This window comes from Bos javanicus, chromosome 26, assembly GCF_032452875.1.
Source record: "Bos javanicus breed banteng chromosome 26, ARS-OSU_banteng_1.0, whole genome shotgun sequence".
In the NCBI taxonomy this organism is placed as follows: Eukaryota; Metazoa; Chordata; class Mammalia; order Artiodactyla; family Bovidae; genus Bos; species Bos javanicus.
Window position 1 is genome coordinate 21692811 of NC_083893.1, and position 25761 is coordinate 21718571.

At 52.8% G+C, this 25761-nt stretch overlaps 3 protein-coding genes across 4 annotated transcripts; 2 read left to right on the top strand and 1 right to left on the bottom strand.

The window, feature by feature from the left end:
* The first annotated feature begins 4386 nt into the window (after positions 1-4386).
* On the top strand, positions 4387-18086 carry SEMA4G (semaphorin 4G). Of its 2 annotated transcripts, none has more exons than XM_061403157.1 (16): positions 4387-4495; positions 7446-7912; positions 8012-8160; positions 8428-8490; positions 11366-11464; positions 11586-11679; positions 11825-11938; positions 12143-12312; positions 12397-12566; positions 12832-12976; positions 13105-13327; positions 13734-13849; positions 13997-14172; positions 14335-14438; positions 15792-16849; positions 16977-18086. In XM_061403157.1, exons 2-15 carry the CDS (start codon positions 7789-7791, stop codon positions 16619-16621), a joined length of 2577 nt encoding a protein of 858 aa, XP_061259141.1. In that variant the 5' UTR covers positions 4387-4495; positions 7446-7788; the 3' UTR covers positions 16622-16849; positions 16977-18086. The 2 variants fall into 2 exon arrangements, with proteins under 2 accessions (XP_061259141.1, XP_061259142.1); XM_061403158.1 differs by having other exon boundaries at positions 14377-14438.
* Positions 18087-18877: 791 nt separating this feature from the next.
* On the bottom strand, positions 18878-20011 carry MRPL43 (mitochondrial ribosomal protein L43). Its single transcript, XM_061403172.1, has 3 exons — positions 19881-20011; positions 19685-19791; positions 18878-19569 (listed from the first exon to the last, which is right to left on the bottom strand). The coding sequence occupies exons 1-3, from the start codon at positions 20009-20011 to the stop codon at positions 19328-19330; spliced, it is 480 nt and encodes a 159-aa protein (XP_061259156.1). The 3' UTR covers positions 18878-19327.
* Positions 20012-20693: 682 nt separating this feature from the next.
* On the top strand, positions 20694-25497 carry TWNK (twinkle mtDNA helicase). The gene is made up of 5 exons (XM_061403159.1): positions 20694-21933; positions 22126-22366; positions 22502-22609; positions 22911-23052; positions 24245-25497. Exons 1-5 carry the CDS (start codon positions 20694-20696, stop codon positions 24563-24565), a joined length of 2052 nt encoding a protein of 683 aa, XP_061259143.1. The 3' UTR covers positions 24566-25497.
* The last annotated feature ends 264 nt before the right edge of the window (positions 25498-25761 follow it).

Here is a 25761-nt window from a genome sequence, read left to right on the forward strand (position 1 = left end):
GGTCGCAAAGAATCAGACACGACTGAGCAACTTTCACTTTAACTTTTTTCGTGCCAGCCGAAGGGAGACATGGGCTGAGCCGACCTCACAGGAGAAACTGTTCTCCCAAGCTCACAGAAGGACTAGGCATGATTGCCAGAGGCCTCGGGTTCCAGAACCATGCCAGTATTTCCTTCTCTCTTCTGATGGGCTGATTAAGAGGAAACGGACCACCTGTCAAACCAGTTGATCCTAAAGAAAATCAGTCCTGAATATTCATTGGAAAGACTGAGGCTGAAGCTGAAACTCCCAATACTTTGGCCACCTGATGCGAAGAACTGACTCATTGGAAAAGACACGGATGCTGGGAAAGATTGAAGGTGAAAGGAGAAGGGGACAACAGAGGATGAGATTGTTGGATAGCATCACCAACTCATTGGACATGAGTTTGAGTAAGCTTTGGGAGTTAGTGATGGACAGGGAAGCCTGGTATGCCGCAGTCCATGGGGTCGCAAAGAGTTGGATACGACTGAACTGAACTGACCATCTGTGAGCACTTTTCTCCAGCTGGGGTGGGGAGCCACAGCCTAGGCAAAAACAGAGACACTGCCTCAAGTACTTAACTGGGAGGCAGGCAGCACAGCCTTGCCCAAGATAAGCGCCTTGAACTTGACCTTGACCTTAGTCCTGACCTCAGATCCCAGATTCACAATATCAGCCATGTGATCTTTGGCAAGTTACTTTTCTGAGCTTGAGTTTCTTCATCTGTTAGTGTCTACCTCAGGATTAGTGAGCGCTAAGTAAGCTAGTGGAGTGAAAAGTGCTTAGCCAAGTGTCTAGCATAAAGCAAGAACTTCAATAAATGATAGCTGTTATTATTTAGTTTTAATCTGAGGCTTTTCTCAGATAATTAAAATTGATCTTAGTATTTTGGGGTTCACTGTCGTCTGAGCAAACCATATCTCTTAAAATTACAGTGTATGTGTTCTCTATTCTGATACAGGGAGCTCCAGAAGCTGCTCTGTCCTGCTTTGTCCCTGCTGGCAAAAAATTGTGATTTTCCCCCTCCCCCTAAACTCAGCATGCTAAAGCTGAGGACGGGGTGGTGGGTGATGATTTTCCATCCTATGTGGACATGTCCTGATAACTCCCTTTTCCTTGCTAACCATTCGCCAGGCTGGAATCAAGAGAGGGCAAACCAGAAGGCCCAGCTTCGGGTTTGACTCCCAGGACGACCGGCTGGAAGGAAAAGCAACAGGCAAAACAGGCTCCTGAGGCACTGGAATAGTGAGACTACATCGTTACACTGGTGACAGTGTCTGCTGAAGAAGCGCCAGAGCTGTATGCACATACAAAATAAAGGTCACGCCACCTCAAGGGAGAGTGCTGGCAAACTAGAGGTGGAGATGGCAAGACAGGAACAGAAGTGCTGCCACAGGGAACAGAGAAGCAGGACAACTTGACTAGGCCAGAGTTGTCTTAGGGAACCTGTGCTCAAGTTTCAGGCTTTCATACCTTCACCCAGGACCCCTGCTACAGTGAGTAACTTGGTCTGTGCAAATCCTGGAGCCAAACACTGGTGTATAGGTGGCTGAGGACAACCAGCACTGGCCTCTGCCACTTATTTACAGCCGAGTTGGGGAGAATAACCTAGCAACAACAAGACCCACATTTGTGTTCTGTGTGAACTACACTAGAATCTTTTCAAGTGGGGTCCTCTCATAGCCACCCTATGAAGCTATGAAGGAAGCTATGAAGCTGCCAGGGTAGTGACTTAAAGGGTAAGAATCCGCACAAAGAATGACCTTGTGTCCCCAGATTCAGATTCATGGCTAAGTTGAGGTTAATTTCTTGGTTTGATTTCTTGTCTCTCCCATTGTCACTATCCCCTCATTCATATTTTATCAACTTGATTTGCAGAGAGGAGTACTATCAATCAAAAGGGCTTCCTATAGAAAGTTCCATTAATTCCTGTCACACATTAAGTTCAGAGATTGGGAGGTTCAGAGATTGAAGTGGGAGGACAGCAGAGAGAAATGGATTTGGTCTGAATCTATATTATCAGAGAGAGTGAAGTAACTGCCCAGCTACAGTTTAGCAAGTTCCTTGCTAGAATTCAGCATTGTGATTTATACATTCTGTTTATTTGAAAATGTGTAAGATTCTGAGTCATCAGAGCACCTTAGAGGAGAAAGGCTTGCCTCATGGAGAGTGTAGGTGAGTTAAATGCTGAACTGACCACCAAACCATGTTGGCCTACTTGCCACCACCTGAGGTACCTAAATCAGCACTGAGTTCTATGTGAACATGAGGAGCTATGTCCCTTAGCCCCCTGGGCCCCTGCCCTTTAATTTCTCTGCTGTCTTTACCATAAGGTGGTAGTCTTCCTGCCCTCCCTCCGCTATCCCCAGCTCACTTTCCCACAAGGACTGCAGATTTACTTTTCATAGCTATGTGTCTCCTGGTCTTCCCAGCTTGCACTTACTCAATCCATCAGCTCTTTCAAGATTTTTTTCTGTGTTCTTTTCTGAATTACTTGCTGACTTTTCCCTTCTTTTTCCTACTAGGAACCATCTTACCAAATGAAACTCACTTTTCTCTTTCATGCCCCTTCCCTTCTGCCCACTCCCCCAACACTCATCTGTGCACAAGCTTGCATATTTCTGCCTTTGCTCAGACAATTCTTTAGGTTTACACTGCTTCTCTCTTCTCTACCTTTGCTCAGACAGTTCTCCACCCTGCTTCCCTCTTCTCAGGCTTTTCCAGTCCTGATTTCAAGGCAAGTCACTTAACGCCTTAGAGCCTGTTTTCCCATCTAATAAATAGGCCTGATAATCCATCAGGGTGGAATGAAACTACAAGGAAAAATATTCAGTTGGACACTCTTTGTAAAAGTTTGTGTACACTTTAATTTTTGGCTGCACCACGAGGCTTACAGAATCTTAATTCCCCAACTGGGGATTGAATCTGTGCCACGCTGCAGTAGAAGTGCAAAGTCCTACCCACTGGACTGCCAGGGAATTCCCTGTGTACACTTGAATGTAAACATTTCTTCCCAGCTACCTCCCCTTCCACATACACACACATCCTATTTACGGAGTGCTGGGGGTGGTGGAAGTGGGACGTGGGCCCTGCTGTCTAGCGACATGCAGTCTCACAGCCGCACAAACTACAGACTGTATGTGATGAAGTGCCAAACTGAGCTTTGGGGAATTCTGAGAAAAGGGATGACATGTCTTTTCCAGGGTCCCTTCAGTTAAATAATGACAGCTACTTCAATCTTGTTGACCCTCTGTTAGGCCAGTGCCCATCTGCCTGTTCCCCTACTCCCTGCTCCTCCAGAGTTCAGATTCCTAGGCACATGTGAGGCTCAGTTACCTATGACCCTGTGGCTCTCATCATTTTGGTCTTATTCTTAGACCATATCAGTACTGTCACAAATGAGAGAGGGAGGATCAGACCAGGTTGTGGCTAGAGCTCAGGTCTGATTTTAAACCCTAGAGGGAGATTTAATAGGTGTTGGGAAGGAAGCATGACCCGAGTTGAGGGGAAATTGCGGGGCCAGGGTGCATGGGAGGACTACCCTAGTTGAATACGGAGCTGGAGAGTTGATTCTTAGGAGGCTTCTTAGATTGCTTCTGGGTAAGGTGATCAAGTCTAGAAAGGGAGGGATATTTGCTCGCCTAGGAGGAGCTCACTGTAAGATCTGGAGTAAGAAAGATATTCAACATGAACTGGAAGGGAACACAGGTGTCTGAGTGACCCAGTCCCTGAGGAGGTAGACCCCAGTTACATCTAAGAGTTGGTCTGAGTGGACAAGTGCAAATGTTTGTGGCTTCTTTAATCAGAAAAACAGCATTTGTCTTTTATGCACTTCCGGTCAAATTTTTATTCATCCCTTCAAGACTGACCCCCTCAGACCTCAAGCTGAAAGGGCAGGCGGCTGGAGACACTTGAGCTAGGAATCAAGACCCTCATCTGGGTTGAGAGCTGCCCCAGCACTTGGTGTCCACCTACTCTGCCCCTCCGCCCTAGGCAGAGAGCAGAAGCAGGTAGCAGGAGCGCAAAAAGTGAGCTCCGCATTAGAGGACTGGCCAGAGGGTCTTCGGAGAGTTGCCAGAGGACAGGTGTGCACATCCCCCGGAGAAAGCAAGCCCAAGGGGTCCTAGGTCTGAGGGGTAGGAAGGTGGGATAAGTCCTTACAAAGCGCACAGGGTGATGAAACCACCACCAGGGGGCGCGGCCCTAGGGGGCGGGACACGCCAGACGCCCGAGGGCACTGTGTGAGCCTTGACCTATAGTATAGGGTGGGGATGCGAAAGCAGAGAGCGCCTTTCCCCGCACCCTTCCCTGCTGGCCCCGCCTCCCTGGCCCCGCCTTCCAGGCCCCTGCTCCACCCCCGGCTCCGCCTCCACCAGCCCCGCCTCCGGCCGCGGCCCCTTCCTCCCGCAGCTGGTGCTGTGGGGCCGCGGAGCCGCGCATCGCCGTCTGCATGGCCGGGGATCTGCGAGCAAAGGTGAGACAGGCGTGGAGTGCGGGCAGCGGCAGGGCCTGCGCCGGGGGGCGGGGGCCAGGCCAGGCCTTCCCTACGTCTGTTAAACCTTCCAGGCTCGGCCAGGCCTTTCTCACCGCCAAGTCCCCTAGTCCCGCATAAAAGCTCTAGAGGGGCGCGGGCCAGGCCTCGGGCGGCGCTGGTCGCAGACCTGCCACCGCAGAGTCGGGATCTGGAGTGGGGCGGGGGCCCGCGTGGTGAACAGTGCTCCCCGGGATCTGGGTCACGTCTCCTGGCGTCTGGCGGGATCGAAGGAGAGCTCGTCCTCGAGCTGCAGCAGGAGAGACTGAGGTTAGATCTGAGGAGAGGAGAGAACCGCAAACTGTCCAGGATGAAGGAAGGCGAGGGTAGCGGGGGAGGGGCTCTCAGGCCAGGAGAGACCATCATCCTACTGGGCAGAGAGGGATACCGCCTACACTAGGCGGGTGGACATCTGGGATGAAGGTTGACAGCCTGCCTATCCTACACTGATCCTGTTGGCTACCCTCCTCAGTTCCCTCCACCCCAAGATCTAATAGCGGGAAGGTGGTCAGAGTTCAGGGGGCCGGCCCTGGGGGAGGATCGCAAGCTTTGGAACCTGAGATAGTGTGCGGGATGTGGACTGGAGACCTTGAAGCCTTGTGGTCACTGGGGGAAGGGGATGGCAGCTCCGCACGTCCCCCCGCCCCATTTAGCCCCACCCTCCTGCCCAACAGGTTAAATGCAGGCTGAGTGCTCCCAGCCCAAATTCCATATCTAGAACTGCAGTAGAGGTGGGTTAAGTTACCTGTTCCATTGCATCTTTACTTTGCTACATCAAGGGGCCTCCTCCTGCCTGGGTTATGTAGCCCCTCCATCCCTTGCAAGACTGGCCTTGACCCATGCACGCATCCTATTTGAGCATCTGAGATCAGAAACTTCCCTCCTCTTTACACACACACACTCACAAACACAAACTTGGATTCTGGGCTTAGAATTAGGACTTTGGGGAAGGGAGGCAGGGTTCTGCTCTACATCTCACCCTCAGTGGATACTGATAGCCTCCAAGCCTGCCGTGAGAACTGGACCCCTATGTGTACATATGCTTGTCTCTGTGTAGATGTAATTGTGTGTTTGAGGACTGTGTGCATATAAATGTAGTTGATCCTTTTGTGGACATGATGGTGCCTGACTCACTGTATCCGTGGGATTGTGTGCGTGTCCCTACAGGGGCAGGACCCTCCTGTGAATAGGTGTACAGTCTTCCATAGGGACATGTCTGGGTGTATAACCCTCTTTGTTAATCCCTGAGACTGGGTGCCTTGCTAATTGAATGGGCATGTGAATACAACTTTACATGTAAATATGTATAGACAGGTGGCAGGCCCTTTAGGTAAACATATGTGTGCAGACCTCACTGTGAATGTGTGTGGCTGACTCTTCATGTGTATGTGTGCTCATAGCCCTCCTATGAATATGTATGTGTGTGTATCTATGTGCATGCACATCTCCCTCCTCTGGACACACGTGACTCATTTAAACCTCTGTCAGTGTGCCAGGCACCACGCTCTGAGTGGTTCCTCTGACCTGGGGTGTATTCCTCTTGCCCAATCCTAGAGACTGATCCCTCCTAGCCTTAGGGCTCCCCCCGCCCCTGCCCCACTTCTGCACTAAGCAAATAGGAGGCCCCAAAGGTAAATAGGTGTGCCTCCACAGTGAGAGATGGGGCCTGGGCGGTTTGCCTGGGGCCTCTTGCTGCCCCAGCCCCCAGACCAGGATCCGATGCCCCTCCTGTGGTCCAGGGAGCCTCTTCAGTCTACTCATACGCCATTCTCCATTTTTGGGCTCTGCTCCAGAACAGTAGTGACCTTTACCTCTTGAAAAAACCCTCCAAATTCCGGTTTTCCCCCTGGCCAATTCCCAGTCCCTGCCCTCTCTTCAAGGCCACCTAGTTAATATTTGACCTGGAAGGAAAGGGAGAGGCCAGTGGCGCTTCTGGCTTTGTCTCATGAGATTGGGTGAGTCAGGTTTTCTCCACACCTAGCCCAACCAAGGAACTTCAGAGATCAGACCTGAAGTTCAGGGGTCAGATCAGACCTACCACCTATCCCAATCCCATCCCCATCTGGTTGCCATGAGGGAGGGTCCAGGTGTGGTAACAGTCTCCAAGATGTACCAAGGGAGGTGGCCAAGGTCTCAGGGACCCTATCGTTCACCTTTTCCTTGTTGCTCATGCCTCAGTTAAGTGACCTTGCACGCTCGAGCTTCCTGTTCAGGTATGACAACTGCACTGCTGAGAGTGGGGGAGGGAAGAGGGGGCAGATACCCACCTTGGTGCCTGTGAGTTCCTGTTTGCAGGTAGGGGCATGTGTGGATGCTTAGCCAGAGGATACAGTACAGACTCGCATGGGCAGGGCAGAGATGTGCACCCCCTTGGAGAGGAATGCTGAGGAGGAGAAGTATCTAATTAAAGAGAAATTCCAGAGGGAGCTTTCAGGCCAGGGAAAAGAAAAAACAAAGGGAAAATAGGACAAAATAAACAAAGGCCCATTAAGCATCTCTGCCCAGGCCTTCCTGCATAAGGCACCCCCGCAGGCGGAGGGGCAGCTGCTGCCCGAGTTGGGTCTCACTGCTGGGAGAAGGCATTCTTCCTGAGAACCTGGGCTCTACCAAGATGGAGGCCTAGCTTAGCTTCTGACTAGGTTACAGAACGGCTGTCACCTGAGATTTGGGTTGAAGGGAGTCTAGGGTCTTGTAAAGTGGGCAAGCTCCACCCAGCTTCCTGCATCTGAACAGCAAGGAGGACAGAATGACGGGGTTCATCCTCTTGTGGGAGTTTTGTAGATGCTGGGCCTCCTCGCTTTGATACCACCTGAACTCAGAGGGGAATGCTATCTACTTTCCATCTACACACAAAAGAAAGGACTTTTTTCTGTTTGTTTTTTCTTTTCTTCAGAAAACAGACCTCAGTGAACCAGAACTAGCCCTGCTTTTGGGGCAGGGTGACCCCACCAGTGATCTACAACCCCTGTGTGACCCCACCATGGAATTTGTAACTGATGCCGAGAGGCAGTCTGGAATCCACCCCTCTTCTTGACCTCTTACCTGGGATTCCATGGCCGCACAATCATGTGATTCCATGTCTTCCCGATTCCAGGACCCTCCCTGGCCCCATGACCTCTGACCTTCTAAGCAACCTCCCTGGACCTTAATACCCTGTGACTATTCTTCCCATCATCCCCCAACCTCTGGCCCTGGCTCCCTTTGGGAGTCTTGTTGGTCTGGGCCTCCCCAGGAAGATGTGGGGGAGGCTCTGGCCCTTCCTCCTGAGCTTCCTCACAGCAACTGCAGTCCCTGGACCCTCACTGCGGAGACCATCCAGAGAACTAGATGCCACCCCACGGATGACCATCCCCTACGAAGGTTTGACAGCCCCAACCTCGAAAGGCAGCAGGAGCCGGGGGCTGGAGGTGGGGAGGCAGGCAGTCCCAGGGCTGGGCTCACAGATCCTGCTCTCCCCAGAGCTCTCTGGGACCCGGCACTTCAAGGGCCAAGCCCAGAACTACTCAACACTGCTGCTGGAGGAGGCCTCCGCAAGGCTGCTGGTGGGAGCCCGAGGTGCCCTGTTCTCTCTCAATGCGCAAGACATAGGAGATGGGACTCACAAAGAGGTCAGCCCCTGGAGCATAGACCGCCCAGAGGGTATCCAGCTTCATTCAGCATCGTAGGACCTCAACTTCCTGGAAACCCTGTCAGTCCTCTGTTAACCCCCTGGTCAGACAGCACTGCCTTTCCTGGCCCAGGTCTCCTTTACATCCAATGCTCCTTCTGACACTTTCCTCACCCTGGGGCCCTATCACCTTGTCCCACAGGTAATGGGGAGAGGCAAAGGCATTGGGTTCTATGCATCAGCCTATTTCCTTTACCACCCCCTCCAGATTCGCTGGGAGGCCTCTCCAGAGATGCAAAGCAAATGTCATCAAAAAGGGAAAAACAACCAGGTATGTGATCCGCCCTGTTCCCAACTCCTTTCCTTTTTCTCTTCAGTGGGGGCTATCACAGTTGGTGGGGACACAGATGGAGAAACAGATCAGCCAGTCAGTTGCAGCAACCACAATAGACACTGTGAGTGCCACTGGAGGGGCCGGCCTGGGAGCGATACTTGTAATGCAAACATCTGGTGACCTACTAGTGTGGTTTTGGATATTATCTTAATCTCCTCTGGGCTCCCAAATAATAATCATGATAACAATAGGTAATCTCTAGTAAGTGCTGACTTAGCTATTATCTAATTTCATTCTAAAATGATCCTAGGAAATGGTGTTATCCTCCACTTTCAATGAGAAAAATGAGGCTTTGGTCAAGGAATAGCTCAAATACCCACTTTTCCATAGGTATTAGTGAAGTGTCAGGGTTCCTTGGTGGCTCAGACAGTAAAGTGTCTATCCTTAATGCGGGAGACCTGGGTTCAATCCCTGGGTCAGGAAGATCCCCTGGAGAAGGGCATGGCAACCCACTCCAGTACTCTTGCCTGGAGAATCCCATGGACAGAGGAGCCTGGTGGGCTACAATCCATGGGGTTGCAAAGAGTTGGACACTGGACATGACTGAGAAACTGACACTCTCTAGTGAAGTGTCAGCCCTTTCTAGCTAAAGAACAGAATGTCTGCAGGGGTCCTATATCTGGCTATCTAACAGATTTATCTGGAGAGCTTTTTACACAGTTTTTATTTTTTTGTGGCGTGGCATATCGGAATCTTAGTTCCCCAATCAGGGATCGAACTGGCACCCCCTGCAGTGGAAGGACAAAGTCTTAACCACTGGACTGCCAGGGAAGAACCTGGAGAGCTTTTTAAAAATACCCCAAGGCCCACAAGCTGGGGGATTCTGACTTAGTGGGTCTGCGGCACTTAAAGGCGTCTCCAGAAGATTTCATCAAAGGATGTCTCTAAGTGTAACATGGGTGGAAAATGGAGCTGCTGAAGCATATGGAGCCCAATTTATGGAGGGCTGTTAACACCCAGCTGGGGGTTTGGATTTTATTCTGACAGTAGTACCCTCACCATTTGATATTTTAGAGACTTTCAAACTTTAACATGCACTCGAATCACCTGGGTGTATTATAAATGCGGATGCTAACTCAGAAGGTCTGGGGAAAGGCCTGCGATTCTGCGATTCTAATGAGCTTCCAGATGAAGCTGACACACTGCTGGTCCCGGATCATTCTTTGACTTTAGAAGAACATTTCCCAAAGCATGTTCTGAGAAGCAATAATTTTCAAGAGAGATGTTTAATAGTTAGATGAGTTTGGAAAATGCTGTATGCTCAATCCTACAATGCACAGCGATACCCTTAAGGCTTTGAGGTGTCTCCAGTAAAGGTAGCTTTTACCTGTGGTTTTCTATTCATTTGACCACAGAACTCCCCCTCCCCGATCCCCCCTTTTTAATGGAAACGTCTTGGGGAAACACTATTTTAAGAATACTTATCTGGTCTCAGGCACTAAATGAATTAAAATAGAGTGAGTCTGGAGGGAAGAAAGGTAGTGCGGAGGTGGGGGGCATCATATGGGTCAGAGGAGGCAGGCCTGAGCAAGCTGGTGGAGAGGAGGGCTGGATGCCAAAGTCTGCACCTGGTGAGAGTGGGGTAAAGACATAGAGGCCTGCATGGACTCAAACCCTGGGTAACAGACAGGAGGAGGAATCATTAACAAGGCAAAGAAGTCAAGAGGGCATCGGCTTAGGGCATTTGATAGGCAGAGAAGGCCACTGGCTGCAGGAGGGTGAATGAGGCCAGAGGAAGGGGCAGGGCTCTGTCATGTAGGGCCAGGAGCATGTGGGGCCCTATGTTCAGGACTCTGGTGAGTCACAGAGGGTTTTAAATACAGCAGTGACATGATCTGGTTTACATTTTTAAAATATGCCTTGGAAAGTGGGTTGCAAGAGGGTGCTGACTGGTAGAATCTCTCTGAAAGGAAAATCCAGACAATGGTAACAGCAGTCTCCTTTGAAGGCAACAGGATAAAAAAGGAGGCTGTTTACAACATATCCCTTTGTACCTTTTGAATTTTACACCGTGTGCATGTATTCCTCATTCACTGAATCAATAAACAGCTTTTGTAAAGACAGGCAGAGAGGTGGGGGAGCTGTCAGGTGGTCGCTGTGGCTGCCCAGGGAAGAGATGACGGTGATAATGTGGACTAGGGTGGTGGCAGTGGAGGGGAAGTGGACCAAGTCATGGGACGTGTAGGATAAAGACTTAATCACGGAGAGACTGAATGTGGGGGTGAGGGAATGGGAAGCAGCAAAGATGACGCCTGGTTTCTGGACTGAGTAATAGGATGGACGGATGAAGTGAGGTGGGAAAGACTGGAAGAACAGGTTTAAGGGAGAAGATGCACAGGACGGAGGAGGGGATGAGCCTGGTTTCTGACAGCATGAGTTCGACATGTCTGTGGGCTAGCAGGTGGAGCAATGGCTGGAACCTGGGGGGTAGGTTTGGTAATGGCACCCTGAAGTGGGTGTGGGAGCTCCATGACTGGCGGACGGTGCTGTGAAGATGCAAGAGAGAAGCATCTTCAGATGGTGAGAGCCCTTGGAGCCCCCAGACTAGGGGACTACAGAAGATGCAGGAGAAGCCAGCCAAGTGTGTCAGGTAAGCTGAGCTAGCGAAGGGAAGAGCAGTCATGCCCCTGGGAGACCAAAGGACAGCAAGTTCCTGGGAACAGTCTGTGTCCTGAGCAGTGAGAATACCCACCAGGATCTTAGAAGGAACCGTTTGTCCTGTGGGTGGGGGCAAGAGCCAGACCACAGAGCTGGCCTAATGGAAGCGGTCTCTAAGGAGGCCCGGGGCTCACAGCCCTCATCTATCCCACAGACCGAGTGCTTCAACCATGTGCGATTCCTGCAGCGGCTCAATGCCACCCACCTCTACACATGTGGGACTCACGCCTTCCAGCCTCTCTGTGCAGCCATTGTGAGTGTGTTTGCCCCTGCCCTGACTGCCGCCCCTGCTTCCTGACTCTGGACCCGTCTGACCTTCGGCGACAACCCCTGTTGTCCTCAGGATCACTGACTTTGGGCCCTTCCTCCCCCAGGATGCTGAGGCCTTCACCTTGCCAACCAGCTTCGAGGAGGGGAAAGAGAAGTGTCCTTACGACCCAGCCCGCGGCTTCACTGGCCTCATCATTGGTAAGCATGCTCTCCTCTCCACACAGGCCCCTCAACCACAGGCATGCTGTGAGACATGGATCTCATTGCTAGAACTTGCCACCCATGTAGTATTATGTGTCTTGTGTGTGATGTGTCTCTCACGCTGGGCATGTTCATGCCTCAGATGGAGGCCTCTACACAGCCACTCGGTATGAATTCCGGAGCATCCCTGACATCCGCCGGAGCCGGCACCCACACTCCCTGAGGACAGAGGAGGCACCAATGCACTGGCTCAATGGTTAGGAGGATGAGGCCCAGGGTGATGGGGGGCAGGGGACTGTTTCTGCATCCGTACTCCCTTGGGCAGTTGACCATCATCCCATCCCCAAATCCCCAGGTGAGCCTGTCTCTTCCTGGGTGTGGTTGAATAAGGGCGGTGCGGTGAGGGTGGGGGCAGTGGGTGGAGATCCCCAAACTATCTCAGAAGCCACCTGACCCACAGATGCTGAGTTTGTGTTCTCCGTCCTGGTGCGGGAGAGCCAGGCCAGTGCCGTGGGTGACGACGACAAAGTTTACTACTTCTTCACGGAGCGTGCTGCTGAGGAGGGTGCAGGCAGCTTTGCTCAGAGCCGCAGCGGTCACCGCGTGGCCCGTGTGGCCCGGGTGTGCAAGGTGAGGAGGACTGAGGTCAGGGCAAGGGTGTAGAGGCTGAATCTCTGACCCTGGCCACTGACCCCCTGCCCACTGCCCCCCCAGGGAGACCTGGGAGGGAAGAAGATCTTGCAGAAGAAGTGGACCTCCTTTTTGAAGGCACGCCTCATCTGCCACATCCCACAGTATGAGACGCTGCGCAGTGTCTGCAGCCTGCAAGCTGACACCTCAGCACACACACACTTCTATGCGGCCTTCACGCTGACCACACAGTGGTCAGTTCAGGGATGGCGGGAAGGCGAGGGATGGGGACAACATAGGGACTGGAGCAGAGGTCAGGGGAGATGAGATAGGACCCCCTGGGGGGAAGCCAGCTGCAGACGGAGAACTTCAGGCACGTCCAGGGGTCTGCTGCCACTCAGGAGAGGGCCTGTGGACTTGGAGCTGGCATTGGTCAGGGCGACGGGGGGCTCCAGGCTGGGCAGGTAGGCAGGCTCCTTTCGGTGTGACTCAGCCTCCTCCCCTCCATCCCATCCTTAGGAAGACCCTCGAGGCCTCAGCCATATGCCGCTATGACCTGGCCGAGGTGCAGGCTGTCTTCGCAGGCCCCTACATGGAATACCAGGATGGTGTCCGGCGCTGGGGCCGCTACGAGGGTGGGGTGCCAGAGCCCCGGCCTGGCTCGGTGAGTGCTGAGGCCTGGGGTCAGTGCTGATTAGACAGGACCCCTAAGATGGGGAGGAGGTCTAACCTTGTGGGGAGGGTGGGCCAGTGGTAGAATTCTAAGATTCACCACCCTATCCCCCACCACAGTGCATTACAGATTCACTGCGAAGCCGAGGCTACAACTCATCCCAGGACTTGCCATCTCTGGTTCTGGACTTTGTGAAGTTACACCCACTGATGGCTCGGCCTGTGGTGCCCACACGCGGACGGCCCCTGCTGCTCAAGCGCAGTGTGCGCTACACACACCTCACGGGGACACCTGTCAGCACACCTGCCGGACCCACCTATGACCTGCTCTTTCTGGGCACAGGTGCTTCTGACCCCTGGCCTGAGCCCTTTGGTGACTGCTGGCCTGAGTCCTTGATCCCTATTGACGTCCAGTCCCCTGGAGGACCCTGATCACAAAACCCTGGTGACCACTGATGTTGATTCTTCAGTGAACAATCACTACTGGTCCCCAAGGACCACTAGCTCTTGGTGACTGCTGACTCCTGTCACCAACCACAATGACATTTGACCCTGGTCACTAATGCTTCTAAATCCAATAATTCTTGCCATGACTAGTTTGGAGTTTCCAATCTCGGGAGAACCCACTGCTACTGGCTGAATCCTTGTCCCTGACCTCAGGACTCCAAGCGGTTCCCGTTAGGCTATTTATTGCAGGGGGCTGAGAGTAGATTCCACTGGAGTCTGACCTTCTGCCATTCCCATACCAGCTGATGGCTGGATCCACAAGGCTGTGGTCCTGGGCTCTGGGATGCACATTATTGAAGAGACACAGGTGTTAAAGGAGCCCCAGTCTGTGGAGAACCTGGTCATCTCTCCGATGCAGGTAGCCCCTGACTCATGACCCTCAATATTCTGGTCTTGCCAGAGTAGACAGAGGGAGGTGGGAGGCTGGCCACTGGCTCTGTGTGTGTGTGTGTGTCTGTAAGTGGGAGTGAGGTGCTGCCAACCAGCTGTTCTCTCTGACTCCTAGCATAGCCTCTACGTGGGGGCCCCAAGTGGCATCATCCAGCTACCACTGTCCAGCTGCTCCCGCTACCGCTCCTGCTATGACTGCATCCTGGCCCGGGACCCCTACTGTGGCTGGGACCCCAGCACCCATGCCTGCATGGTGACCACCACCATAGCCAACAGGTCCCAAAGTAGCAGGTGAGAGGCATGGGAGTCGGGGGGGGGGGGGGGCGGCGCTCAAGGGTCCCATTTGCCCCGGGGATCAGGGCCTAAGGGGTGAAGGAGGGCCTGCCAGCTGCGGGGAGTAGGGTCCAGTTGTTAGTAACAGCTTTACTGACCCTTCCACTGGGCAAACTACAGCCCAGTTCCCCTTGTTCTTGAATCCCAATCCTCTGTCTCCAGGACAGCACTCATACAGGACATGGAGAGAGGAAACCGAGGCTGCGAGGGCAACAGGGACACAGGTAAGTGCCATCATGGTCGTGTGTGGGTCTGGCAACATAGTCTGTCATCTTTACCATCTGATGCCATCCGTATGTGCATATATATATCTGAATGACTCTGTCTGTGCTTTCACTGAGAATGACCCGGCACAGAGTAAGTATTCAACAAACATTTGTTGCAAAACGAAAAGTTATAAATAAGCAAACAGGTTCAAGATGTGAAGTTTTTCCTCATTTCTGGAGCTTACAGCCAAGTATGTGCACAGGCAATTAAATGATCCCACAATAAATTACAATTCTTTTCTTTGGCTTTTTTTGATACAAAAGAAATAATTACAACTAAAGGATTTGAGAGATAATAGGTTCTTCCCCAAGGAAGATCAGATGACTGAGCTGATATCTGAAGCAAGAGCAATAATCATAATAATCATAGCTAATATGTACCGAGGATTTACCATGTGGCAAGCACTGATCAAACACATGCATTTCGTTTGTTCTCAGAGCATTCCTATGAGAAAGGTGCCATTATTACCATCTCCATGAGGGGCAATCTCTCCGAGTAACAGAGAGAATAAGTAAACTACCCAAAATCGATCAGTTCTTTGAGAATTTGAGCCTAACCCCAAGCAGGCTAACTGGAATCTGAGCTTTTGTTCACTGTTATGCTTTCTCCTCCAAGTTAACCTGGCTAATACAGGGCATGAGGAAGGGGATGACACCCAAGTAGAGGGAAGAGCAAGCTTGGTGTTTGAACAAGAGAAGAGGCTGGAGAGATGGGCAAGACTGTGCTGAGGCAGGGGGATGGCATCATCAGCTTAGTGTTTTTAAAAGGTCACCCCACTGCTGCATAAAGAATGGATTAGGTGAGGGCCAGCAGCTGGGGAAGGAGAGACGTGAACAGGTCTGAGAAAGATTCTGGAAGCAGAATCTTAGTGAGGGTTAGATACAAAGGTGAAGGGGAGAAGGAGACAAGGGAAACTCAGGTTTCTGGGAAATGGCTGGTGGTGCCATACACAGTGATGACAATTCAAGAAAAATACCCAGTGTAGTCTAAGAGGGAGCTTTTGGCCTCAGTTCCTGTGACATGTCCAAGAGATGTACGGCACGTAGAAGAAAGTCAAGTCTACGCTCAGTAGAAAACTCTTTGTTGGAGGCAGAGATGAGGAATCACTGGTAGATGTCAGGAACTGAAACCAGTGAGATGGGCCCACTGAACCTTGCGTGGGAGCATGAGCACAGAGGGCTTAGTCCTGCAATTCTAGATTCTGTGCGTGGTGCTGGGGATCTAACAGTGAACCACCTGGCTTGCCATCTCCAGTGCGTCCCAGGATAAGCAGGCACTGACCACGTTCTCCTGTCCCTTGCTCCCTCCAGGGCCACCACCACCACTGAAGACCCGTTCTGTGCTCCGGGGTGATGATGTCCTATTGCCCTGTGACCAGCCATCCAACCTGGCCCGGGCCTTGTGGCTGCTCAACGGGAGCATGGGCCTGAGCGATGGGCAGGATGGCTACCGCGTGGGTGTGGATGGGCTGCTGGTAACAGACACGCAGCCTGAGCACAGCGGCAACTACGGCTGCTATGCTGAAGAGAACGGCCTCCGCACCCTGCTGGCCTCCTACAGCCTCACGGTGCGACCAGCCACTCCAGCCCCTGCTCCACAAGCCCCTGCCATGCCTGGGGCACAGCTGGCACCGGATGTGCGGCTGCTCTACGTGTTAGCCATTGCTGCACTTGGTGGCCTCTGCCTCATCCTGGCTTCCTCCCTCTTCTACGTGGCCTGTCTTCGGGGAGGTGGACGAGGGCACCGTCGAAAATACTCACTGGGTCGGGCCGGCCGGGCAGGGGGCTCTGCTGTGCAGCTGCAGACAGTCTCAGGCCAGTGTCCTGGAGAGGATGATGACGGTGATGATGGGGAACGGGCTGGGGGCTTAGAGGGTGGCTGCCTCCAGATCATCCCCGGAGAGGGAACCCCAGCCCCGCCGCCGCCACCCCCCCCACCACCACCAACTGAGCTGACCAATGGGCTGGTGACGCTGCCCAGCCGGCTGCGCAGGATGAATGGCAACAGCTACGTGCTCCTGAGGCAGAGCAACAATGGAGTGCCAGCGGGGCCCTGCTCCTTCACCGAGGAGCTCAGCCGCATCCTGGAGAAGAGGAAGCACACACAGCTCGTAGAGCACCTGGATGAGAGCTCTGTCTGAGCCCAGCCTCCCAGGACAAATGCTCTTCCAAACCAGCCTGCCTGTACCAGGCTGGGCCGCTGCCTCCCCAACGGACACCTTACCCTCATCCCCGCAACTCCAGGCCTTTCTCCCAACATTGTGATGTCCCTGTAGGGCTGGCCAGCATCAGGCCCAGCCAAAGCCCCCTTCTCAGTCTCTCCACAGACCCATCTGTGAGCAGCCCAGGTCAACCGGTGCTCCTCAGAGGTAGGTGCCCCTCAGGCTCTGCAGTCCTAGCCCCCACTCCTCTTCCTTTTTAACCTAAGCACTTGGGAGGAGAGGATGCCATCTTCCTGCCCCATTTGTCTGCTTACACCCTTCCTCTTTCTCCCAGGCAGGGCTCTGCAGGTCCAGGTGGCCTCAAGGTCACCACCCTCTGCCTGGCCCTCTGTGCTGGATGGTCCTGAAAACAAACCAGACCTCTGCCAGCCACCAGAGCCACCTGAGCCCTGCGTGCATTCACGTGCACACATGGAAGAATGCCTATCAGCTGGGCTGCAGGGCCCCACCCCCACCTCCTGGTGCATTCCTGCGTTTCATCCCTTCTTCTGGACTTTGGGTACCCTCTCAATTGCCACCTCCCATCCTATCTAGTCTTCCTGTAGTCCCAGCCCCATGTGATGACCTCTTTGACAAGAGCTTGGCAACAGGCCAGCCTGGGAAGGTAAGACTACTGCATCCTTCCCTCTTCTCCCCTAACGTGTAGCCCTTGTGAGTCAGCCTCCCTACTCCCTGGTCACTCTCAGGAGTGCCAGAGACAGCTCCGGGCATGGTCTTCCTCACGCACATGTGCTTACATTTCCATTCACATGCACCTTCTGAGCCTCCCCTTGCTGCATCGAACCTGTGTCTGTCGGATTTGGTCCATGAACATTTCAGAGGGAGACCTGTCTCCCATTTAGCTGTCCTTGCAGACACTTCCTTAGGACGGGTGACCAACACTGCACTCAATGAGCCAGCCTCCCTTTTGGGGACCAAGCATTTGCTGCCCCTAGATCAGAGCAGGAGGAGGAGAGATCTGATGTCTCACCTGGCACTGATGCCCGTTCTCGGAACTATGCAAAGGGCAGAGGCTGGGAGTCTGGATGCTTAGCTCCCACCCCTGTCCTACCTCACCGGGGCACTTTCAGGGTCCAGGGGCCTCTGAAGTCTCCAGGCCCACATGGGACAATCAAAACCTGACTGAGCTCCCCCATTTCCCTCGGGTGAGGATGACTGTTATTTTTGTAGCTGAGAACGTGGAATCCCACGGATTTTTACTGCCCTTCACCCAACCTCTCCTTCCTCTACCCCACAATGAATGTATTTATTGTAAACTGGCTACACTTCTTTAGAAATGCCACCGCTCACCACGCAGGTAGGCGGGACAGGCATGTGACAGAGTGGGGAGGCTGGGCTCAGCTCCTCCCCCTACTGTTGGTTAATAAATACCCTTTTCCCCACAGCTACTATGAGTGGTCTGCTTGGTCTAGGCTGGTCTTCCCCTGATCACCAGGAGACAGGCTTCTAAGCTTATGATAAAGATGCTTCAGGGTGGGCTTTGCTTTCCATAAAACCATTTTCAGGGCTTCCCTAGTGGCCCAGTGGTAAAGAATTTGGCTGCCAATGCAAGAGACATGGTCCGGGAAGATCCCATAAGCATCTAAGCCCATGCGTCACAGCTACTGAGCCTGTGCTCTAGAGCCCAGGAATACAACTACTGAGCTGTTCACCACAACTACTGAAGCCCATGTGCGCTGGAGTCTGTGCTTCACAACAAGAGAAGCCGCCGCAACGAGAAGGCTGTGCACAACTAGAGAAAGCCAGTGTGCAGCGATGAGGACCCGACACAGCCACAAATAAATTATTTTTTTAATTTTGCAGAAGTTGGGATCCTCAGCTTCCATCCTGATAGTCCTGAGCAGGCACACAGGCTTTTTAAAATGATCACTATTTACTGATCGTGGTGATAAGGGGATGACAAAATTAATGATAATTCAAGAATTCATACAAAAGTTTCTAGGTTTTTACCTCCTGGCTCTTTTTCTCATCATCTCCTCCCCTCCCTAGGTCTAGAAGATGCTGCCTTTTAATCAGATGGTCTGAGAATCACTCTTTCCAAGGGTTAAGCCTAGATTAATCATATGGCCTTTGATACTACACCATCCTGAAGAGTTATTATTCATTTTGCTTCTGGTTTTAGGATAGTCAAAAAATGGTGTTACAGTTTTAAAATGCACATATTTTGAAGCAGACTTCAAGTGTGACCTTGGCAAATTTATTAACTTCAGTTTTCTAATCTGCACACAAACATTCACATAGATATAAAGGGCCTAGCCCAATGCCAGGCTCACAGCAGACTCTCTTGGTCACTGGCTACAGAAACAGGCCAAAAGGAATTCCTCAGAAGCCAGCCTTGAAAGCCCTCACTGTGATTTGAGATCACTATTATTGATTTGGATTTAAGAAATGAAGACCAAGTCAAATCTCTGAAGATTCTCAGGTTTCAGGATGTCAACTGGCTAAGAATGAGGAGACTCACAGTCCCTGCCCCTCACGGTGGACATCAAAAGAGACAGGCAGCTCTTCTTTATCCCAAGCAAAAGTACCCATTGGTGGGCTTCATCTGTCTCCCGTGAAGCAAACCAGGAGCAGGAACCACCTCTGCTGGAGTAAAAGTCCAAACTGTGGGTATGGAGTTGGTCTTCATTGTGCTGGCCGCTGGGTCGGGGCAGGATTCTGGACCTCTCGAGGGCGCAGCCCGCCCAGTGCTGTCGGTTTGTTGGTGAAGGGGTGCCACTGACCCTGGATGCTAGGACTGTCCGTGTGGAAGGGCTTGCGGATGCGGATCACATCCAAACCCGACTGGTCGGCCAGCTTCTGCACCAGCGTGGCGATCTCCTCGACCGACTTGCAATTGAGGCTCTCCTCGCGCACAGCCCCATTAACTGGTCGAAGGGAGATGGGGATAACAGAAGCGAAGCAGGGGTCAGACGAGCGGCAGGCAAACGGGCCGAACCCCCCTCCGACGCCGCCCTCTAGCCCTCGCCCGGCACCACTCACGGTATTCGGCCACTACTCTCGGCACACAGCACGGCCGCGGGTTCACATATATGACGACCCCGGGATTCCGGCGGGCGAAGTCGGTCACCTCCCGTTCCACGAACTCCCTGAGGGACCCGAGATGGGTGAGCAAGGTGACCCCTGACCCGGGGCGACAGCGGCTGGAGTCGCATCCCCGCGCCCTTCCTCGGCTCACCTGGCGCCGCGGGACGAGGGCGCGTCACGGCTGAGGCTAAAGCTGAGCCGCTGCAGCTGCTGCACGTAGCGACCCAGCCCGTTGTGCAGGACACTCGTCAGGAAGCGGCTCGCGGTCCCGCGGGCAGTCATGGCCACAGCTCTCCAGTCGCCAAGCAGGGTCTCGCGGAGTGGAGGCGGGACGAACCAGAGGCTTCCGCTTCCGGGGACACTTGCAAGGCGGCAGTTTTGCTTCCGAAGTCACGGCTAGTGGCTCGCGTGTGACCCATGTTGCAGGCGACAGGGGTTAGACGAGAGTGGTGACCCGGGGGCTGGGGTCAGGAGCGGCGGAGCTCCTAGCCGTGGAGCCGAGGAAGCCACCCGGCGGAGGCACGACGGGCGCTCCTCGGCGGGAGCGGCGGAGCGACACTGTAGTCGCCTGGAGTCCCCTTGAGAGGAGCGGTGGAGCGGTCCTTTAGGAGGGGACCCAGAGGCGAGGGACCACGGAAGGGACACAGACGGCTGCAGAGATGAGGACGACGAAGAGGGGCAGTGGAGGGGCGGTAGTGGCGAGGAGATGATCGAGAGACACCGCGTCAGGAAGGGGAAGCGCGGAAGGTGGCAAAGGTGAGGTAGCTGTGGAGGGACCGGCCAGAGGAACGCGGACGTGAAAACGTCCTCTGGCGTGGATGTGAGGTAGCAATGTAGAGGGGCTGAAGAGGATTCAGAGGGAGAAGAGAGCTGCGTGCAGGGTCCCTAAGGTATGACCTAGTAGTGAAGGCACCTGAACCAGGCTAAGGCATTTCAAGCAGTAACTTCCTCCGTTTGAGTAGGAATGTGGGTCCTCCTCCGAAGCGGGTACCCCCTCCGCATCCTGCTGCCCCTGCGTGGGGCGTGGATGGGACGGAGAGGCCTGCCCCGAAGCTTGGCCCCCGGCCCTCCTCGCAGACGGTACAGGAAGGAGGCTCTTCCCGCCTTGGAGGCACCAGTGCTGCCTGTAACCACAACTGAAATCCGCCAGTATTTGCGGGCCCGTGGGATCCCCTTCCAGGATGGACACAGCTGCCTGCGGGCACCGAGTCCCTTTGTGGGGGCCTCAAAGCTCAAGCACCAGACTGGTGCAGCTTCCTTCAGCCTCTTCATTGACAAGACCACTGGCCGCTTTCTCTGCATGACCACCCTAGCAGAGGGGAGCTGGGAAGACTTTCAGGCCAGCGTGGAGGGGCAAGGGGGTGGGGCCAGAGAAGGGGTCCTACTCAGTGAGGCCCCAGAAGCTGAGGACAGTGAGGAGGTCCGGAGGATCTGGGACCGAGCCATACCTCTCTGGGAGCTGCCTGAGTCGGAGGAAGCCCAGCTAGCTCGCATGATGTTTGGCCTCACCAAAGTGACAGATGACACACTTAAGCGTTTCAGCGTGCGCTATCTGCGGCCTGCTCGCAGGCTTGTCTTCCCTTGGTTCTCCCCTGGAGGTTTGGGATTGCGAGGCCTGAAGCTACTAGGGGCCGAAACCCAGGGCGATGGGGTGCAGTATATGGAGACCACCATTCCCCGGCCTGGTGCCTACCACAATCTGTTTGGGTTACCACTGATCAGTCGACGAGATGTTGAAGTGGTATTGACAAGTCGTGAGCTGGACAGTCTGGCCTTGAACCAGTCCACAGGGCTGCCCACTCTAGCCCTACCCCGAGGCACAGCCTGCTTACCCCCTGCCCTGCTTCCTTACCTCGAACAGTTCCGACGGGTTGTGCTCTGGCTGGGGAATGACCTTCGGTCCTGGGAAGCTGCCAAGTTGTTTGCCCGAAAACTGAACCCCAAACGATGCTCCTTGGTGCGGCCTGGGGACAAGCAGCCCTCTCCCCTGGAGGCTCTGAACCAAGGCTTAAATCTTTCTCGTATTCTGCGTACTGCCCTGCCCGCCTGGCACAAGTCTATCGTGTCTTTCCGGCAGCTTCGGGAGGAGGTGCTAGGAGAACTGTCAAACGTGGAGCAGGCAGCTGGTGTTCGCTGGAGCCGCTTCCCAGACCTCAATCGTCTTTTGAAGGGACATCGGAAGGGCGAGCTGACAGTGTTCACAGGTAACCCTTTGGAAACTTACTGCTTGGGTGGGTTTGGGGGCAGAGGATTAGATGACTAAAGCATGTGGGTTTGGGCCATAGTAAATGTTTAAGAGGAGCCTTCCCCTCCCAACTTTGAAGCTTCTTGTGGATCTTGGTTTCAAGGTTAGGGCTTTACTTCCTCACCCAGGTCTGTGTTCAACCCCTGTGCAGGGCCAACAGGCAGTGGAAAGACAACATTCATCAGTGAGTATGCCCTGGATTTGTGTACCCAAGGAGTGAACACACTGTGGGGTAGCTTTGAGATCAGCAACGTGAGACTAGCCCGTGTCATGCTGACACAGTTCGCTGTGGGACGACTGGAAGAGCAACTGGACAAATACGATGAGTGGGCTGACCGCTTTGAGGACTTGCCCCTCTATTTCATGACTTTTCATGGGCAACAGAGCATCAGGTGAGGTTTCCAGGCCTGGGGCTTTCAAAGAACAGGAGGGCAGGAGAACAGACTCCCAACAGAGTCTTCAGACTGCCGTGGTCTAGAGATTACTTGTAACTGACTCTTGAATTCATTGTCTCTTCCTCTTCCCAGGACTGTAATAGACACAATGCAACATGCAGTCTATGTTTACGACATTTGTCATGTGGTCATCGACAATCTGCAGTTCATGATGGGTCATGAGCAGCTGTCCACAGACAGGTGACATCCTCCTCTTGTCTAGCTGTAACCCGCTTAAACACACATCTTCTCAGGCAGCTGGCCTCTGGGTAAACACTGTACGCTTGTTTTCTGACATATGTGCAGGCACATACCTCTCTATATGTATTTCTGTCTTTATAGAGGTGTGCGGTATGACAGTGGTAAGTGTGGACAGGGATTTAAGTGTGAGTCCTTGGGTAAAGGGAAGTAGAGTGATGTTGTGGTAAGATGTGAACGTATCAGGAGTATGTGTTCATTCTTGTCCTTGTGTGTCTGATAACCTCTTTGCTCTGTTGGGCAGGATTGCAGCTCAAGACTACATTGTCGGGGCCTTTCGGAAGTTTGCAACAGACAGTAGCTGCCATGTAACACTGGTCATTCACCCCCGAAAAGAGGATGATGATAAAGAACTACAGACAGCATCCATTTTTGGCTCAGCCAAAGTAAGTGGACTTTAGAGGATCTCAAGCCATGGAGAGTAGAGGGGGCAGGTATGACCAGGGACAGCCCTCATTCAGCCTTAAATCATTTTGACTACCCATCTGGAACAGGCAGGAGGCAGCTGCCTCTGGAGTCATGACATGAAGAATATATGTGCTATGTATTCTGACAGTGCAGTGGTGAAGACTGTGCTTCCAATGCAAGGAGCGAGGGTTGGAGACCTGGTCAGGGAACTAAGATCCCACATGCCATGTAGCACAGCACAAAAAAAAGGAGACAGTGATTACAACTCAATATGATAATACTTGGGGCTTCCCTTGTGGCTCTGCTGGTAAAGAATCCGCCTGCAACGTGGGAGACCTGGGCTCAATCCCTAGGTTGGGCAGATGCCCTAGAGAAGGGAAAGGCTACCTACTCCAGTATTCTGGCCTGGAGAATTCCATGGACTGTATAGTCCATGGGGTGGCAAAGAGTCGGACATGACTGAGTGAGTTGCACTTTCATGATAATACTAAGAACTATGATAGGCAGCACACGTATTTGGGGAGAAAAGCCATCTGAGTCAGCCTGGGACATCTGGGGAGACTTCTTAGAAGAGGTGTCAACAAAGGTTGGGTTGGGTTTTGGCTAACAATAGGTATGAAATAAGCAAGTAAGTGGGAGGGCCCTCTGGGCAGCAGGATCAGCCTAGCATCCTGGAGCTTCCATGGCACACTGAGTGAATGCCTACTACGTGCCAGGCCTGGGCTGGGCACAAGGAAGGCAGGGCAAGGAACGTAAACTATGTGCCATGATGAAACGGACATGGAACTGGGGGAAAGAATGACAGAAGTAGAAAGATGCTGGTGCCTTTCTTATTTATGGGGATCAAGAATGTTCTCTCCAGGGAAGTGAGACATTTAGACTGGGACCTAAATGTAAGGAGCTCAGGTTGAGTGAGGTGGCGATCCAAGGAGCCAGATGTGTTAGCAGCAGAGGGAACAGCATGTACACAATCTGGGACAGCAACAGGATTGTCAGGGAACTAAAATACTCAAGTGACCCCAGCATTTTGGTCAGTAGTTCGGAGAGCTTTGGTGACAGGGGAAGTACTTTTCCTTTCCACATTCTTGCTATTCCTGCACGCTCAGCCTTCCTTTACGCTCCTCTGATATATCTTCTTGCTCCTTCTTCCTTCTGCCCCTTATCTCCCAGGCAAGCCAGGAAGCAGACAACGTTCTGATCCTGCAGGACAGGAAACTGGTAACTGGGCCAGGGAAACGGTATCTGCAGGTGTCCAAGAACCGCTTTGATGGAGATGTAGGTGTCTTCCCACTTGAATTCAACAAGAGTTCTCTCACCTTCTCCATACCACCAAAGAGCAAGGCCCGGCTCAAGAAGATCAAGGATGACAATGGACTAGTGGCCAAAAAGCCCTCTTCTGGCAAAAAGGGGGCTATGCCCCAGATCTCTGAGACTTGTTCCAACCAGGCCCGCAACCCCAACCAGCCAGACCTCTCCAAGCCTTCAAGGTGAAGACACTGCAGAGCTGGACACTGAAACAAGCCTAGCAGGACAGTCTGGGGTAGAGGCTGTCAGTCCTCTGCTAGGGCTGCCTCTGTCCTGTAGTTGGGAGCTATGGGCCCCTGTCTCAGTCTGAGGGGCCTAGCATAGGGAATGGTTTCATTGCGAGAGAATTCAATTTAGCAAATATTTGAGAACCTACTATGTGCTGGGCTTGGTTCTAGATTCTGGGAATACAGCACTGACAAGACAGATGAGGTCCCTGCTTCCATGGAACCTGTAACCTGGTAGAAGAGACAAGCAGTGTGCAAACACACAAAAAACATAGTTCTCAATAGTGAATATATGCTCTAAAGGAGAAAAATACAGTAATGTGATAGTGCTTACAGGCTAGTTTAGAGTAAGATTTGAAAAGGTATCTCTGAGCAGAGGACATTTGAGCTGGGACCTTTAAAGAACTAGGATTGAGCCATGTGAACATGTGGAGAAAGAGGAATCCAGGCAGAGGGAAAAGTAAATACAGAGGCCCTGAGGTGAGAACGAGCAAGGTGAGGTCAAAGCAGGGGGGTCAGGCTCCCTGAACCTGTAGGGGAATAGGGGAACTTCTTGCCAAAACTCCAGCCCAGGCTTTCAGAGCCAAGGGGTGACATGGTGGACACCAAACTCCTCTACCCGCCACTCTGAAGCCTCCCCTGAAGTGGTGCTTACTACCATCTGATCTAGGTGCTTCACCCTTGTATATAACACCAGGGCTAGCTACAAAGGTGGAAGCCTGGAAGAGAGCCATGGAAGGGCACTGTGAGCCCAGAGTGCCTGCCACCTAGACACTCATTCCATGGTATGCTGCTTCGGACTGCTGGAGTGGATGCAATCATGACTTTTTGTAGAGGCTTTTCCAGTTTTACTGAAAAAAAGAAAAAAATATATATATTTTTTTCCATTGCCTTTGTTACTCTGCTTTTTCTTATTTGACCACCAGGTGTCTCCCTAGTCTTTAACTGGATTTTCCTTGAACTGAATTTACCTCTCACTTTTTGAATTGGGAGTGGATAAGCCCCCTCCCCAACTCCATCTGAGCTGTGTGCTCCCAAGAAAGCAGGATTTGCGTGCATGCACACCCTTATACCTCTTCATGTCCTAGGGAAGATAGGATGGTGCTTCTTTATCCCTGTCTTCCCTGAGGATCTCCATGTGATCCCTGGCAGAGG

Excerpts from the sequence above, each read along its gene's own strand:
- SEMA4G (XM_061403157.1), top strand. The coding sequence starts at position 7,789 with ATGTGGGGGAGGCTCTGGCCCTTCCTCCTGAGCTTCCTCACAGCAACT. Across the intron at positions 12,313-12,396 it reads GTGTGGCCCGGGTGTGCAAG|GGAGACCTGGGAGGGAAGAA; the intron begins GTGAGGAGGACT and ends CTGCCCCCCCAG. Across the intron at positions 13,850-13,996 it reads TGGTCATCTCTCCGATGCAG|CATAGCCTCTACGTGGGGGC; the intron begins GTAGCCCCTGAC and ends TCTGACTCCTAG.
- MRPL43 (XM_061403172.1), bottom strand. The coding sequence starts at position 20,011 with ATGACTGCCCGCGGGACCGCGAGCCGCTTCCTGACGAGTGTCCTGCAC. Across the intron at positions 19,792-19,880 it reads CCCTCGTCCCGCGGCGCCAG|GGAGTTCGTGGAACGGGAGG; the intron begins GTGAGCCGAGGA and ends CGGGTCCCTCAG. Across the intron at positions 19,570-19,684 it reads GAGAGTAGTGGCCGAATACC|TTAATGGGGCTGTGCGCGAG; the intron begins GTGAGTGGTGCC and ends CCCTTCGACCAG.
- TWNK (XM_061403159.1), top strand. The coding sequence starts at position 20,694 with ATGTGGGTCCTCCTCCGAAGCGGGTACCCCCTCCGCATCCTGCTGCCC. Across the intron at positions 22,610-22,910 it reads GAGCAGCTGTCCACAGACAG|GATTGCAGCTCAAGACTACA; the intron begins GTGACATCCTCC and ends TCTGTTGGGCAG. Across the intron at positions 23,053-24,244 it reads CCATTTTTGGCTCAGCCAAA|GCAAGCCAGGAAGCAGACAA; the intron begins GTAAGTGGACTT and ends CTTATCTCCCAG.